Genomic DNA, 16,814 nt, shown 5'->3' with positions numbered 1-16,814 from the left:
TATGTTGATACGTTCACAATGGAATAACAAGTTACAAGTTCATATCATTATATTCTCTTATAACGGCGAAGGAAGCAATGACACAGCAGTGAATGTGCTTGATCAGCTTTTTTCTAGCTGTGAAGAAAGCGCAATCACAGCTTCTTCATTTATGAGGAGTAAAACTAATACTACTAGTCCTACTCGTCCATGTTAAGCTGAAAAGGTGATTTATGGTCAGACATAATCCACAACATTTGCAATCCTTTTGTTACTATCAAAACCAACTTATGCTGATCCCCTTACTCCACCAATCTTTTCTGCAAAACAAGCCATTACTCTCTTAATGGAAGACAGGAGAGCGAAGAATGATCAAAGACACATTTAATCAAAAAAAAATTACCATGTTCTGTTTTACATTTCCTTCCTCTGGACCACATCATAAAACTCAAAAAAAAAAATTACCATGTTCTGTATTTACAATATTGGTTTCTGCAGTTAAATTGTTTCATCGGAGAGGGGGAATAATCAATGAATAATGTTCTTAAATGTATATATAACATATGGTTATGTTTACCGTATGAGCAACAATGTGGTCACGAGAAGAAAATGAGAAAACTAATGAATTTAATTTTCAGGAATAAAGCTGTCTCATGAGACTTCGTTATCCCAGTTTTGATGCTCTTTGGACCACTTTACAGTTTTGAACCGTTCACTTGCAATATTGTCCATTAGGAATGACCATTCAGTTTACCAGAACCAACCTAAAAACCGTATTGGATTCAGACAAAACATTTAAAGAGACAAGAGATTCAAAGTCTCTTTGCAATATAGTATAACTCAAACTATGTTGAAAAAATGTATAAGACTGTTTACAATTTCAGACATTATTGAGAAGCTATAAGGAAGAAACACAAAGCTTCTCTGAAGTAACTTTTAATGCACAACAACATAACAAAAAAGATAGGACGACGTTTTAGTGAACAAAGAAACCATCTTCATCTTAACCTCGCAAAGATCAGTTAGGCCCAAGAGCTCCTTCGCTTCGGCTTCTCCTCATAGAGAGCTCAGATCTCAGAGTAGACAACCTATCACCAGCAGCAACATGATGATTCTCATAAGCAGCTGGTGATACTCTGTGTCCCACAGGCGGAAGACGGCCACTTCTCTCCTTAGACCTCTTCTGCAAACCCGAAGCTTTACGCACCGTGGATGATCCACCCTTGTGGGTATTGGATGCCCCAAGGCTACTCTTCCGGCTACTGTTTTTCATCTCTGATGATCTGAGACCTCGTTCCAACTGTAGCGTGCTTGTCCCATGCCGAGCATCTTTAGCTCCTTGTCTGTTGTAGTACACCAAATGCGGCAAGAGTCCCAATAGGTACTTTCTAAGCTGTTCATCACCAACATTCTTCTGCGCAGGATTGCCTTCCAAGCTTATAGCTTGAAGAGAACTGTAATTTGCAGCGAGTAGGCCGAGAGATTTGGTGGTTGAGAACTTGTTGAAGCGTAAGTCCAAGACCGTTAGTTTCAAGAGACGATGAAGACCCTCGATTTCACTTATTTTGTTCCCAGCTAGGTATAGTTCTTTCAGTGAGGAGCAAGAAGCCAAACCTGACCCAACAACAAATATAAAAAAGGTGTAATAAGGAGATAACTAAAGAATGTAGGTGAGCAAAGGTGTCATACCATGACCAATTCTCAGTATCTTGTTGTATCTCAAGTCTAGTACTCGAAGACGAGTGAGTTCACGTAGGCCTTCAATCACAGAGATGCTGTTCTTTGACAAGTTCAATGCATGTAGTCCTCGAGGAAGAGCACCAGGAGTTATCCTAACTGGAACATGTATTAATAAGACCAGTAAAAAATGTGTATTAAATTAGCAAATATATAGCTTTTTTACCTATTGAGTTTCCTGAGAGATTGAGAACTCTCAGACCAGCATATGCACTTAAGAACGGTATCTCAACAAGACCATAACTAACAAGCTGGACTGTGGTCGCAGAAGCACTCATTGAGGATATATACTTTTTTGCAGCTTCCATTCCAGGACTTGACTTGATGACTTCTACTTTAGCTGTTGCCTCAGGCTCTCTTGGCAACTCATCATCATCATATCCTGTTGGTTCATCAGCTTCCTCTGTAAAGTTTACATGCTGAAGGCCATTGACCCAATCCTCAATACGCTTAAACTTAGAATCCTTTCCTGGAAACTCTGCTGGCTGGTTTGATGTTTCTCCTTCAAGGAAGTTTGTTAACTTGAGCTCATCTGTAGGTGGTACTATCCAGTCCTTTGCCAGGGAAGAATAGTCATCATATGCATCATCATCATCATCATCCTCTAGATTCTCCTTGTTGTTATCTAGATCTTGCTCTTGCTTCACCTCTGCATCATCAGTCCCGTGGATAGACCTAGAGTGATGAGAAGGTGAAGATTTCTCTGAAGCAGAGTCAGCAATGATAGGCATTGAGTTTGATCTCACAAGCAACGGTGAATCATAGGGCGTTTGGCTGTTTGAGTTGTCCAACGAGGTGTCATCAGGATGATGAAGATCTCCAACAGAGAAGATAGACCCATAGAGTGCTTGATCAGAGCCCTGGTAAGCAGAAACTGAACCTCTAGGATCTTTCTGAATCAGATTAGGACTTCCTTCTACAAGAGAATCTGGAGAAGTGATCTGATCTGGTGGTCCATTCTCTGTGGCAACATCCAAGTACAGCTCGTCTCCGTGAGACTGACTTTTCTTGAGGTGACGTGCCTCAGGAGTCCCAGCATCATGCTCAAGAACGCCACTGGGTTTTATCTCCTCGGATTTCCAGACACGATCAACACCTGTAGAGCCAGATGGCTTGCTGTTTTCACTAACGGAAGGATTGTTCCTTCCAAATATGATTGAGCTCAACCTTTTTGACTTAGACCCATTCTCTCTATTCACTCGTTCTGAAACCCCTTCCTCTGATTTCTGCATCATTAGGACATAGCAACAAATTAGTTAGTTAGTTAGTGTCCTCTTATAAGAGAAGAGTCGATCATGTTTCAAGATACCTTAGGTCTATGGCGGTGGATGTGAGGGTAGAAGCATGAAAACCTTACCATTGTGTCAAACTCAATAACATAGAGTACATCCCCCACTAGAAGACACTAAAAAAAAACTAAAAACTGTTTTAAACTTAATATACAACACCGAGTAGAAAAAGGAAAGTTTTTGGAGGTTTTATGAACAAATGTTAGCCGTAATCAAGGGTAAGACCCTCGGAGACACGGCGTAGCCTCCAGATGACTGAAGCTTGAGAAATAGTTGGGAGAGAAAGTGAAGGTAGGAGTTTAAGGCCACCCCACACCTGCGCAGAGGTGCGAGAAGCACACTTTGTCTTTGCAGAAGCGGCCAGAGTGAAGAAGAAGAGTTGATTTTGAGCTTAAGAAAGCCCAGTTCTTCCTCAAATCCCAATAAGTTGCTCACCTGATTGACAAAAAAAAACACAAAAAAGAACTCAACAAGAGAGCTATAAGCTATTATTATTAACGCTCAGACACCACATACTCTAAAGCAAAAAAAAAAAAAAAAAGCTCGCAATTCAGGTCACTACAACTTCAGGCCAAAAAATGGAAAAAAAAAAGCTTGCACTTCTTAACAATCGGACACGACCCCAAAAAACAAAAAGCTTGCAGCTCAGATCATTACAATTTCAGACCCAAATAAAGAAAATAAACTTTTCAGATCACTACAAAAATAGAGCTGTCTTAACACTCGGATACGACCCAGAAAAGGCAAAAAGCTTGCAGTTTAGATCATTACAACTTCAGACCAAAAACAAAACAAAAAGCTTGCAATTCAGACCATTACAACAAGAGAGCTATCTTAACAATCGGACACGACCTGGAAAAAAAAAACATAAAGCTTGCAACTCAGATCATTACAATTTCAGACCCAAAAAAGCAAAAAAACTTGCAATTCAAATGTTAGAACAAGAGAGTTATCTTAACAATCGGACACGAAAAAAAAAAAAAAAAAAAAACAATCGGACACGACCCAAAAAAAAAAGCAAGAAAGCTTGCAGTTCAGATAATTACAAGCTCTCTTTAACACACGGCCAAATTTTAGCAAAAAAAAAAACACACTCGGACACGACCTAAACTAGCAAACAGCTTGCAATTCGGACCAAAAGATAAAAAACAAAGGGTTACAGAGCAAACAGAGAAAAAAAGAGTTATCCACCGACATCAAGGCAAGAGAGCTACCTTCACACTCGGACACAACTCCCCAAAAAAAACACTTGCAATTCAGAGCATTACAACAAGAGAGCTCTATCTTAACAATTGGACACGACCCAAAAACAGCAAAAAGCTTGCAGTTCAGGTCACTACAATTTCAGACCCAAATAAAGCAAAAAAAACTTTTCAGATCACTACAAAAATAGAGCTATCTTAACACTTGGATACGACCCAAAAAGGTAAAAAGCTAGCAGTTTAAATCATTACAACTTCAGACTAAAAAACAAACAAACAAAAATCTTGCAATTCAGACCATTACAACAAGAGAGCTATCTTAACAATCGGACACGACCCAGAAAAAAAAACATAAACCTTGCTGCAACTCAGATCATTACAATTTCAGACCCAAAAAAAACAAAAAAACTTGCAATTCAAATGTTAGAACAAGAGAACTATCTTAACAATCGGACACGACCCAAAAAAGCAAGAAGCTTGCAGTTCAGATAATCACAAGCTCTCTTTAACACTCGGACACGACCTAAACTAGCAAACAGCTTGCAATTCGGACCAAAAGATAAAAACAGAGAAAAAAAGTTATCCACCGACATCAAGGCATACCGCCAAAATCGAATCGAACAAGAAGGTATCACAAGTTCACGTAACCCAACAACACCAAACGCTTAAGAACGAAGCCGAGACACAGAGAATCGAAAAAAGAGAGAAGAGGAGAGGTAATCTCACCAGAGAGCAGAGATAGAATTGAAATCGAGAAGGGGATTAGGGCGATAATATTCGAAGTCATCAGCTCCAGAGAATGATTATCTTCAAAAGTTAAGGGAGAGAGAGAGACTTTGAGGTAAAGCCTACGCTAACCCGAAAAGAAAACCTTTTCTGGACCGAATCAAAAAGAATTGTACGAGCCACACACTTTTCCACGAAAAAGTTGTCAACGGCTCTGATTTTTTCACACGTGACGAAACCTTCTATTCGCGACCACACACTTTTTATTTGCATTATTATTATAAACCGAACCGCAATTCACGTACTAAACCGGCTGACCAAATCCTTTTCGTCTGATTGGGGATTTTGATAAATGGGGCTTCTTACTTTAAATAAAACTCGATCCGGTCGATCTTTACGCTTGCACCAAATTAAATAACCGGTGACGGTTTAGGAGCAAAACCAAAACACAGACGCTATTACATACAATCCATGTTCTAAAATGCACCCGTAGAGACCGCTTAATCGGCGACTAAACGTGAATTAGTAAGCTACCGTGACGTTTTACCCCAATTCGTCCAAAAAACTCCTTCACAAAAAGTTGAATTTTTTAAACCGTAAGCTCAAAATTATAAGTTTCTTTGTGAATCTGTCATAATTAGCAAACCGCTTGTAAATCTGTTATATTCTTCGGAGTAAGAATGGTTAGACAAATACACTAGCAAAGGAAGCAAAGAATAGAAACTATTTTTTCTCCTATATAGATCAGACCTGGACAGACGATGGTGTTTTTCGAAAAATCTGTTTGTGCCCACCACTTGATTTAACCTAAATGGGTAGTTGCCCAAAGTAACCGTTTAGAAAAAAGAAAAAGACAACAGAGCATAAAGCTAAGAATCGGATTGGGTTTCAGAAAACCGGAACCTTTAGTGATTCAAACCGTCTCAATCTAATTATTGGCCTAACTGGACAAAGTCACAACGGGGAATAAAAATGACAAAATTTGTGTGAACCGGACGGATTTTAGTAAACCGGAACATCAGAAACACTCGAACCGGCTAAACGTAAATATTGGGCCTCACTCAGTATGAGCCTTATTGGAAACCGAAGAAAAAGACAGAGAGAGAGAGAGAGGCGACGACTGTTATTGCTGCAACAGAACCGCCATGGCTTCAAGGTTTCTCCGGAAACTACCAAGGTCTCTCAACCTTTCTCAAACCCTTGTTCGTATCCATCCCACTAGGGTTTTAAGCTCTTCGATTCACAAAACCGCCGAGCCATCGCATTCATTATGGCGAATAGGATCTGGTCTTCTCCGACACGATTCCATCATTACAAGAAGCTTCTCCACTCAAGAAGGTCCTGCTCCTATCGATTACAGGTAACTTTAATCACTTATCATGAGATGATGATGATAAATCCTGATCTCTCTTCCAGCTAATCTTCTCTCTCTCTCGTTTCAGTTCGATTCTGCAGGAGGATGAGTTCCACAGATTAGCCAATGCCACTATCAATAACCTTCTTGAGAAGATTGAGGTATGTAAAGGTAGAGGAGCCTTTAGTTTGCAAAAAAGGTTTATACTTTGTTGTCGTTACTTACATGGTTCAGTGTTCTCAGGATTATGGTGATAATGTCCAGATTGATGGTTTCGACATTGATTATGGGGTAAGCATTTGCGATCTTGTTTTTATGTTTTGAAGTCCATGTGTGTAATTATAAAGTTTGCTGTTTCCAACAGAATGAAGTTCTTACACTTAAGCTTGGATCTTTAGGCACGTATGTACTCAATAAGCAAACTCCTAACCGACAAATCTGGATGTCTTCACCTGTCAGGTATATAGATTGTTCTATTTTTTTTTTTGCACTGTTGTACTTACTTGAGTTTGTGCTTCCACATCACATTGATATCATCTTAAATTCTTTTCTTTTATTTCATTTTTGTTTTTGGCACAGTGGCCCGTCTAGATTCGACTGGGACCGTGATGCTAATGCGTGGATTTACCGTAGGACAGAAGCAAAGTTGCATAAACTGTTGGAAGAGGAGTTAGAGAGTCTATGTTGCGAACCAATTCAACTCTCATGAGAACAATATTTGTGAGTTTTATCTAGGAACTGTTATGCCCTTCAATGGTATATCTCTATGAAACATCGAGAGGAATAAACAAACTAGGCACGAGAACAAAAAAGGTTGTTTCAGTGTGAAAGCGATGTTTATGATTATACTTTTAACAGTATTGTCTCAGCGTACATACACAGTGTGCATCCTTTCTTCTTGTACACTAAAGCTCTATTCCTTTAACCAGAGCTTGAAGAAGCTGCTTTTGCACGTTTTATATCAACATTTTTCAAAGAAAATAAACTCTCAACAATCACTTGAGCCATTACCTAGTTATTTTCTCAATAAGCACATAAGATTTCAACAGAAAGAGAACTTGTTATAGCTAATCAACTGGAGACCTGAATCAGATAGACTATCCAAAAACTTTCATTGGAGTGAGATTTTGGCTTTGGAAGAAGCCATGGAGCATCCCATTAATGGTGAACATATCCTTTTGTCTCTGAAGAGTCTCCACAGAGGAAACTATATCTTTGAGTCATCTTGAACAAAGCCTTCCCATGAATCAGCAGAAATATTCATTCTCGTACTCTAAGAATGTCCAGGTTTCCACTTCATAGGTTTGAGATTCCTAGTACTGAATCTCTGAGTTACACATTCCACTGCCGCCAAACTTAAGCAACCAGAGACCATTTAGTTTAAACTTAACACTTGCCCTTTTCCCATTTGTTTGATGATTAAGAATTTTGAGAGTATCTTAAGCAATGGCAGCTCTTGAGCAGACAGTGCTTGAACATTGTGTGTGTCGAAACGAGTTTGCAGTTCCAAGAATCTCTTGATGAAGCAAAACCACTCCAACGAAATCTTTTGTCAGACAAATTAACTTGTCTAATTAATGAACACTAGTAGTGACAGTATTTTGAGTTCCATATGAAAGTTCTGAGGACTCGGTGTTCTATTCCTCACAACGCTCTCTTTTGAGTATGAATGGACGCAACTCACAAACTTAAGTCTCTGGAGCTTATCACGAAAAACCTTTAAAGCTATCAAGCTGCAAAAAGTTCTTTAAAGTAAACTCTTGGAGAAGAAGGCAACTAATCCTTTCGTCAAAAAAAAAAAAAAAAAAAGAAGGCAACTAACCCTAAGTTCCTTGAGTCCTAAGCAATAGAGCTAATTTCTCTAAAAGAGGAAAGTTTGGATCTGTAAAGTAATCTTAGAGACAAGGTTGGTTGTATAGAATCACAAAATATATATTTTTTAAAGTAAAGCATGCTTTTGAGGAAAACCTCCAAGGATTGATGATGAAGGAGGTGTAATCTAAAACCAAGTGCTTAAGGCTCTTAACTTCTGAGATGTTACAATCCAATGAGAGAATTTGTAAGTAGTCTTTGGTAGTGACTTAAGTAGTCTTTGGAAGTAACTTCAATGTTAAGATCTTAAACCTGATGACTAACAGCTAAACAAATCAAGGTTAGGGGTTAGGGTTTGAAAAATTCTAAGAACCCTAAAAAGTCATACCGTTTTTTTTTCGGTCTGCGAGTCATAGGGTTAAGTGTGTTGAGTTTGTTTCCACACTATTGAAAGCCAAATGCCAGATTAAACAAAATCAATAGATAAACGATTATTTAGGGGCGGGGGGTTGTTGTATACATAAACATAATCATCAAAGAGACATGTTCTCTTGATTACAATAACTTCTTGGCCAAGTTAAAACAAAAGATATCCACTTGAGACTACAAATGGCGATGGTGTTGGCAGTCAAGAGGAATAACAGGAAACCTCCCAGCATCAAAGCAATAATCATAGATCATATGGATAGCTCGAACCCAAATAAGCTGATGATTCTGATGAGAAGGCTCAACTCAGACACAGTTGATTCTGTGTAACAATGAAGAAAATAAAGAGAGGACAATTTTGCAGCTAACATGTTTTCATTGCATTGGATGTAGCTGTACATTTGGCTCTTTTGAGGTCAAATCTATGAGTTGTGATTGGTAAAAGTGAGAGTAAAATGGATTAAATAAAAAGTGAAAAACAAAACAGATGGTAGGAGAAAAGAAAAATATCTTGCTTTGGTGGTAGTTGCAATACAACATTTTATTTATTATGTAATGTGTGTGTGGTATATCCTAGGACTAGTAAGTTGTTTTTTTCTTTGTCGCCATTAGAGACAGCGAAAACGGTGTCTTTGGACTTATTGGAGAATTGAAATGATAATCACGGATTCACGGGCGTTTGTTGAATCAAAGACAAAATGAGACATTGACCTATGGTGAATCCGAAGATATTTTAAAACACAGTAAACGACAGGTTAAAAACTTTGAAACACAGTTATTTCTCTATTTCGATCATCGCCTTTTCAGTTAATAAAAGTACTGTTATGAATCGATTAGATCTACCTAACTCTCAATGAATCGCTTTCCTCTCAATCACTCACACACTCGTTTGTAATCAACCGTAAGAAAGCACAAAGAAAAGACTCAGAGATTTGGTAACCCAGTTCGGGATCCAAAGTGGATCCGGTACATCTGGGGCTTGACGGCACAAGCAAAGATTTCACTAATCACTCCAAGAGTTTTGTACAGAGTATATGATCACGAGACTAAAACAACCTTTAGCTCAAGAACTCTCTCTACTTTTCTCTCTCTGATTCCGTGAAAAACTCTCGATATATTGAACTCCCTTTCTTCAATCTGATATATAGATGAGACCGGTACAGAAGAGTTAAGCTGACTCCAATAACCGCCCTGGTTATCACCTTCTTAACCATGTACCAAGCATTAATGAACCAACCCGGTTCATATGCTAACCAGTGTTGAATGTCACAAAACCAACAAATCTCCACCTTGACATCAACACCATGAGTCCATCCCTTATGCCGCCAAGCGTAGCCACTCCCCTAGCAGTCAGCTACTCCGAGATCAACAAGCGCTTGCTCGAACTTGTTGCTCGGTATAACCTTTGTTAACATATCTGCTGGGTTCTTCGACGTGTGAACTTTCTGAATGCTGACTTCTCCACCTTCAACCATGTCTCTCACAAAACTCATCTTCAGAGCTACATGCTTCGAGACTGCAACGTGCTTTGTTCTATCGTGAAATACATTGTTCTTCGCCAAACAAATAGCACTTTGAGAATCGCATCCCACCACAACTTCTGACTGAGCATAGCCTAGCTCCTCTGTTATTCCCCTCAGCCACAAACCCTCCTTTATAGCTTCCACCAACGAAATGTATTCTGCCTCCGTTGTTGAGAGAGCTACAACTTGTTGTAAACCTGACTTCCAGCTAACCGTGTTGCCACCGACCTGAAAAACATACCCAGTTGTAGACCTTCTTCGATCCAAGTCTCCACCGAAGTCAGAATCTGAGTAGCCTTTAACACTGAAGTTTCCCGAATTCTTCTTAAACACCAAACCAACATCCTTGGTTCCCACTAAGTAACGTAGTATCCACTTCACCGCCTCCCAGTGCTCCTTGCTCGGGTTGCTCATGAATCTACTCACCAATCCTACTCCAAAGGCTAGATCAGGTCTCGTGCTTATCATTGCATACATGATACTTCCTACTGCATTCGCGTAAGGACATTCCTCATCAGAACTTCCCAACCCTTGCTCGCCTTCTTCTAGAGCTGTCAACTTGAATTGAGCTCCAATGGGTGTAGTTACAGACTTTGAGTCTGCCATTCTGAACACTTGAAGCACCTTCTTCACATATCTCGACTGAGATAGCTTTAATACTCCACCTGCTCGGTCTCTTTCAATGTCCATTCCAAGTATACGCTTCGCTGGACCGAGATCCTTCATATCAAACTCCCTTCCAAGCATCTCCTTGACTTCATTGATATCATCCATACTCTTTGCCACCAGAAGCATGTCATCTACATATATAAGTAGATAGACATACTCACAATAGCTCAGCTTCTTCAGATATACGCAAAGATCATACTCGCTCTTCACAAAACCATGCTTGATCATGACTTGATCAAAGCATTTATTCCACTGACGAGGTGCCTGTTTTAACCCGTACAACGACTTCAACAGTTTACACACCTTGCCTTCTTGCCCCTTAACCACATAACCCTCAGGCTGCTCCATGTATATATCTTCATCTATCACTCCGTGAAGAAATGCAGTTTTAACGTCCAACTGCTCCATCTCTAAATCTCTGTCCACGACTATTGATAGCATCAGCCTGATGGAAACATGCTTCACTACCGGAGAGAAAATCTCTTGGTAATCAATTCCTTCTTGTTGAGAGTAGCCCTTTGCTACTAATCTCGACTTATGTCTCGGTTCTTCAACACCTGGTATGCCCGGCTTCCACTTGTAGATCCACTTGCACCCGATAGCTTTCTTATCTTTTGGAAGATCAGTCAGTGCCCATGTCTTGTTTTTCTCCAATGATGACATCTCATCATCCATTCCAGCACTCCACTTCTTCCAATCTTTACTTCTCATTGCTTCTTCAAAATTCCTCGGTTCTTCAGCGTCAATAACCGCTGCAACAGACAACGCAAATGCCACCTCAGATTCATCTGTAAACCTTGATGGTTTCACTATCTCTCTTCGAACTCTATCACGTGCAAGTTGATAGTTACTCAGGTCCTCCACTTCTTCAGCAGTCTGAGTCTCATCCGTAGATTCCGATACATCAACTCCACCTTCAGTCTGACCCTCTGAAGCTGTCCCAGAAGCTTCTCCAATCTCAACTGAACTCCTGACACTGTTCTGACTGTCAGGATGTCTCTGATTCTTCTCTGAGCATGTGTTCTTGACCACATGTCTATATAACTGATCCTCTCTGAAAACCGCATTCCGACTAATGACGCATTTCTTTTCCTCTATGAGCCAAACCTTGTAGCCTTTGACTCCACTTGGATACCCGATGAAGACACCCTTCAAAGCTCTTGGTTTGAGCTTCCCTTGATTTATGTGAACGTAGACTACAGCCCCGAACCTCCTTAGATGATCATAACCCGGTGTTCTGCCTAACCACAACTCCTCAGGGATGTTGAAATCAATCGCTGATGATGGAGTCCGATTTATGATGTACACTGACGTTGCAACAGCTTCTGCCCAGAACTTCTCTTCCAGGCCTGACTCGTCAAGCAAGCATCTCACTTTCTCCATGATGGTCCGGTTCATGCGCTCCGCTACTCCGTTTTGTTGAGGAGTGTATGAGCAAGTCCTGTGCCTTTCTATGCCATGCTGCTTGCAAAAGTCATTAAACGAAATATTACAAAATTCTAAACCATTGTCAGTCCTAAGACACTTCACCTTTTCGTTCACCTGATTTTCAACTAAGCCTTTCCACTCACAAAACTTACTAAAAGCCTCATCCTTAGTAGCTAGGAAATACACCCAGACCTTTCTACTAAAATCATCTATCATAGACAGGAAATATTGCTTCCTAGATAGAGACAAATGAACATTGGGTGATCCCCAAAGATCAGAGTGAACATACCTCAATACCTCTTTGGAATTATGTTTGCCGATATTGAACTTCAACCTCTTGTTCTTACCCATAACGCAGCTTTCGCAAAACTCCAAGTCACTGATTTTTTTCCTGTCCAATATGCCCTTCTCAACTAGCACCTTCAGATTCCTGATGCTGGTGTGGGCTAGCCTGCTGTGCCATAGCGCAGTATCGTCTTTAGACACAGCTGCATACGCTGTAGGTTCCAGCGTATATCCATCAAGAAGATACAAGCTTCCACACAGAGTTCCCTGTAGAGCTAACTTCTCATTCTTGAAGAAACATGTCTTGCCATTTCCTCCTTCTTGTCTAAAACCCTGCATATCAAGTGAGCTGACAGAAATCAAATTTCTTTTAAGGTTGGGTATATACCTAACATTCGTCAGGCACTTGACAGTTCCACCATTTGCATTTATCCTGATAGTCCCAATCCCTTGTACCGAGACTGCCCTATCGTCTGCAAGTAGTACTTGACCTCCTGCTACCTCCGAGAACTCCACAAACCATTCTCTCCTGGATGTCATGTGGTAAGAGCACCCTGAATCTATGACCCACTTCTCTCTTGGATTCTGATCAGAGATAGCCAGAGCATCCACCTCTTGCAGCTCGTCAATCATTACTGCTGCTTCACCATCATCATCACCACTTTCCATTCTCTTCTTCCTTGCATAACAGTCTTTCTTGATGTGGCCCTCCTTCTTGCAGTACCAAGACGTGAGCTTAGTTCTGGACCTGGACCTTGACTTGTTCTTGAAATTCTTGCCTTTGTAACCATCCCTTCTCTCTGGTCTCCCCCTTGCGACATACGCATCACCAGATCTCTGAGAAGTCGAGGCCTCTTCTTTCACCTCTTTCAGCTCTATCTCTTTAGACTTCGCTGCATTGGTTACATCTTCAATGGTCAGCGTCTCTCTGCCATACTTCAAGGTCTCCTTCAGCTGATTATACTGAGCTGGAAGCGAGCTCAGCAACAGTATAGCTTGTACTTCTTCTGAAACAGACACATTCACACTGCTTAAGCCGGAAACTAATTTCAAGAAATCATCAATATTTTCATCTATAGATTTAGACTCTAGCATCTTAAACGTATAGAACTTATGCTGAAGATGAATTCTATTAGGGAGAGTTTTGGAATTATACAACCTTTCAAGCGCAGTCCATATCGATGCTGCCGTTGTACAATCTTCTAGTTTCCGCAGTGCATGATCACCAAGATTCAGGATGATCATGTTCATTGCTTTCTCAGCCTTCTCTGCCTTCTCGACCTCAAGCGCCTTGAGGCGTTCCTTGAAATCTTCCTCCTCTTCGCCTTTCTTTATCGTGACCTCAGATCCAGAAGTCGGCGATGAATCGGTTAGAGCCTCCTTCAACCCTAGGATCGACAGATGAGCCAACATACGCTTCTTCCACATCGAGAAATCTCCTTTGCCATCGAAGCACGAAATCTTGATTTTCGCCATCGACTCCTTCATCGCACTCAACCTGGCTCTGATACCACTTTGTTATGAATCGATTAGATCTACCTAACTCTCAATGAATCGCTTTCCTCTCAATCACTCACACACTCGTTTGTAATCAACCGTAAGAAAGCACAAAGAAAAGACTCAGAGATTTGGTAACCCAGTTCGGGATCCAAAGTGGATCCGGTACATCTGGGGCTTGACGGCACAAGCAAAGATTTCACTAATCACTCCAAGAGTTTTGTACAGAGTATATGATCACGAGACTAAAACAACTTTTAGCTCAAGAACTCTCTCTACTTTTCTCTCTCTGATTCCGTGAAAAACTCTCGATATATTGAACTCCCTTTCTTCAATCTGATATATAGATGAGACCGGTACAGAAGAGTTAAACTGACTCCAATAACCGCCCTGGTTATCACCTTCTTAACCATGTACCAAGCATTAATGAACCAACCCGGTTCATATGCTAACCAGTGTTGAATGTCACAAAACCAACAAGTACGTTTCAGAATGCAGTGTTTCTTGCATTGTCAACAAGTGGTATCAGAGCCTACAATCTAAACTTAACAGAAAAGGGCTAGTGAAACAAAGATGAGTGATAAAGAGTTTAGCATACCTAACTAACCCTAAGTTCCTTGACTTCTAAGTAATTTTCTAGAGCTAATTTCTCTAAGATGAAATTTTGAATCTGTGAAGAAATCTAATAGATAAGGTTTGTTGTATAGAATCGCAAGGGATAAAGAGAGTGAAGCGTGCTTTTGAAAACCTCCAAGGATTGATGATGAAGGAGGTAATCTAAAACCAGGGCAAGATGACTTGTACTTCAAGGCTCTTAACTTCTTGAGATGTTACAATCCAACGCAACGAGGGAAGTTGAAGTAGTCTTTGGTGGTGACTTCAATGTCAAGATCTTCAACCTGATAAGTAACATCTAGGGATGTTCAATGTAGGCTTTTGGGCTCAATTTGACCATATAAGATATAAACAGAGTTTTATTTTATCTCTAATTCTATTTTAGTCCTAATAGTCTATATATATGTGGGTTAAGCTAAAATTAGCCTATTTTATAATATTTTTAAGAACATAAGTAAATAATATTGTTTTATAATTTAGATAAATATAGTAATTTTATTTTTAAAAGTTATAAAAATTATAATACAAGCTAACAATATTTTGTGGTTTTTGGTGGGTATAATATACCACTGGTATTGATGAAAAAACATGATAATAGGTACGGGTTTAAGATAGAGTGCGTTGTGAGAGTTTGTTTCCACAAATATGGCATTTTCTATTTAAAACCAAAAGTAAATTCAACAAAATCAATAGATAATTTGATTATTTATACATAAACAGAATCATCAAGGAGCCACATGTACTCTTGACAACAACCAACTTGTTGCCCAAGTTAAACAGAAGATCAACTTTGGACTACAAATGGCGATGGTGTTGGCACTCAAGAGGAGTAACAGGAAACCTCGCAGCATCATAGCAATAGTCATAGATCATATGGTTAGCTCGAACCCAAATAAGCTGATGATTCTGATGAAGGCTAAGCTCAGACACAGTCGGCTCATCCCACCAGAATCTCTGATCTTCTCCACTACACTTGCTTAGGTCAGTTGTTGTCGGAACCTCACAAGCATCAATCTTGAAATCTTTGTAAGAAGCAATGAAAGGAGCGTGAGTCCAATCAGTTTTCACAAGACCTCCTTGTGTAGCCCAATCATCTGCATTCCAAATGGAGCTGTACACTCCCATCGCTTGATCTTTAGCAAATGGGATGCCTTTATCTTCAAGGTTCTTGTGGACACGAATAGGAGTCTCATCCACCATAAACCTGTAATGAAAACAATTAAAGAATCATTAAAAAGATGGGCCCACAATCTCATCATTGAGCTTGAAGCGAGAGAAGAGACTTACACAACACTGCGTTTACTCCAGAGGATAGAGTAAGTGTGGAACTCAGTGGTGGGATCGAACCAAAGGTTGAGTCTTTGCTCTCTGTTTCCAACTCCGTTCACATAGACGTTTGTTTGGACTATGTAAGGCTCGCCGGTTGTGTTGCCTAGGAACTCGAAATCAAACTCGTTGTGGTTCGAACCTTCTGAAGACATCTGTAAGAAACAAACAAACATGGTAAGATTTCAAGATTTGAGTCTAAGAAACAGAGTAAAGATAAGTTTTTTTTTGTTAGTTCCGTACATAGAAAGCAGTGACGGTTCCTGCTGAATCACCTTCCACGAGCTTAATCTGAATAGAGACTTTACCGAATAAGTACTTGTTTCTCGACTCGAACCCAGCTCCTGAAACAATGTATCAAACATGAGCTTTTCAGAAACAGAGGAAACAGAACAGAGGATAACAAAACAGAGGATAACAAAACAGAGGAAACAGAGCAGAGGGAAGAAAGGGTTTGCTTTTGATTACGTACCAGAGAAATTGTCAAGCTTGAGTTTTGTGACTTCTCCGTCGTTGACACAATGATCCATAGCCCAGCTTGAACGGTAAAGATCCTCGAACTTAGCTCCTGGAGCTGCTTCACCACAAGAAATCACACACACCATAATCATCATACACATGAACAAACTCATACCCATCATTTTTGTTTTGTAACTACTTTTTTTTTTTTACTCTACAGTCTCACACACTAGACTGAGTGGAGGATACGAGTGAGAGAGGAGGACATTTATAATGGGGGAGAGAGGGGAGGGAGTGTGAGTGAGCTGGCATACAATGGAGAGAGATGCCACGTTGGATTCGACGTGTGATTTCAGGACAATAATAAGTAGACAAAAACACCCATCTTCGTAAAAGATTAGATCACTCAAAACAAGAGAAGAGAGTTTGGGAAATGAAGCCGTTGCTGTGAGGGCATCACTCCAGTGGGGCTCCACTTTGTACTACA

The 16,814-nt window shown here is 40.1% G+C and overlaps 3 protein-coding genes and 1 pseudogene across 3 annotated transcripts; 1 reads left to right on the top strand and 3 right to left on the bottom strand.

Moving 5' to 3' along the window:
• Positions 1-810: 810 nt before the first annotated feature.
• On the bottom strand, positions 811-5,090 carry LOC108847616 (uncharacterized). The gene is made up of 5 exons (XM_057006097.1): positions 4,934-5,090; positions 3,026-3,440; positions 1,883-2,942; positions 1,669-1,815; positions 811-1,593 (listed from the first exon to the last, which is right to left on the bottom strand). Exons 2-5 carry the CDS (start codon positions 3,074-3,076, stop codon positions 998-1,000), a joined length of 1,854 nt encoding a protein of 617 aa, XP_056862077.1. The 5' UTR covers positions 3,077-3,440; positions 4,934-5,090; the 3' UTR covers positions 811-997.
• A 937-nt stretch (positions 5,091-6,027) lies between these two features.
• Positions 6,028-7,246, top strand: LOC108835517 (frataxin, mitochondrial). Its single transcript, XM_018608761.2, has 5 exons — positions 6,028-6,293; positions 6,376-6,448; positions 6,531-6,578; positions 6,652-6,746; positions 6,867-7,246. Exons 1-5 carry the CDS (start codon positions 6,079-6,081, stop codon positions 6,994-6,996), a joined length of 561 nt encoding a protein of 186 aa, XP_018464263.1. The 5' UTR covers positions 6,028-6,078; the 3' UTR covers positions 6,997-7,246.
• Positions 7,247-7,398: 152 nt separating this feature from the next.
• Positions 7,399-16,814, bottom strand: part of LOC130509793 (putative F-box/FBD/LRR-repeat protein At4g03220) — a 46,600-nt pseudogene continuing 37,184 nt past the window's right edge.
• LOC108835515 (xyloglucan endotransglucosylase/hydrolase protein 9) lies at positions 15,219-16,586 on the bottom strand. Its single transcript, XM_018608760.2, has 4 exons — positions 16,341-16,586; positions 16,112-16,212; positions 15,830-16,023; positions 15,219-15,746 (listed from the first exon to the last, which is right to left on the bottom strand). Exons 1-4 carry the CDS (start codon positions 16,507-16,509, stop codon positions 15,338-15,340), a joined length of 873 nt encoding a protein of 290 aa, XP_018464262.1. The 5' UTR covers positions 16,510-16,586; the 3' UTR covers positions 15,219-15,337.

Source organism: Raphanus sativus, chromosome 3 (genome assembly GCF_000801105.2).
Source record: "Raphanus sativus cultivar WK10039 chromosome 3, ASM80110v3, whole genome shotgun sequence".
NCBI lineage: Eukaryota > Viridiplantae > Streptophyta > Magnoliopsida > Brassicales > Brassicaceae > Raphanus > Raphanus sativus.
The sequence above is the reverse complement of the archived record's forward strand: the minus strand, read 5'-3'. Positions and strand labels throughout refer to the sequence as shown.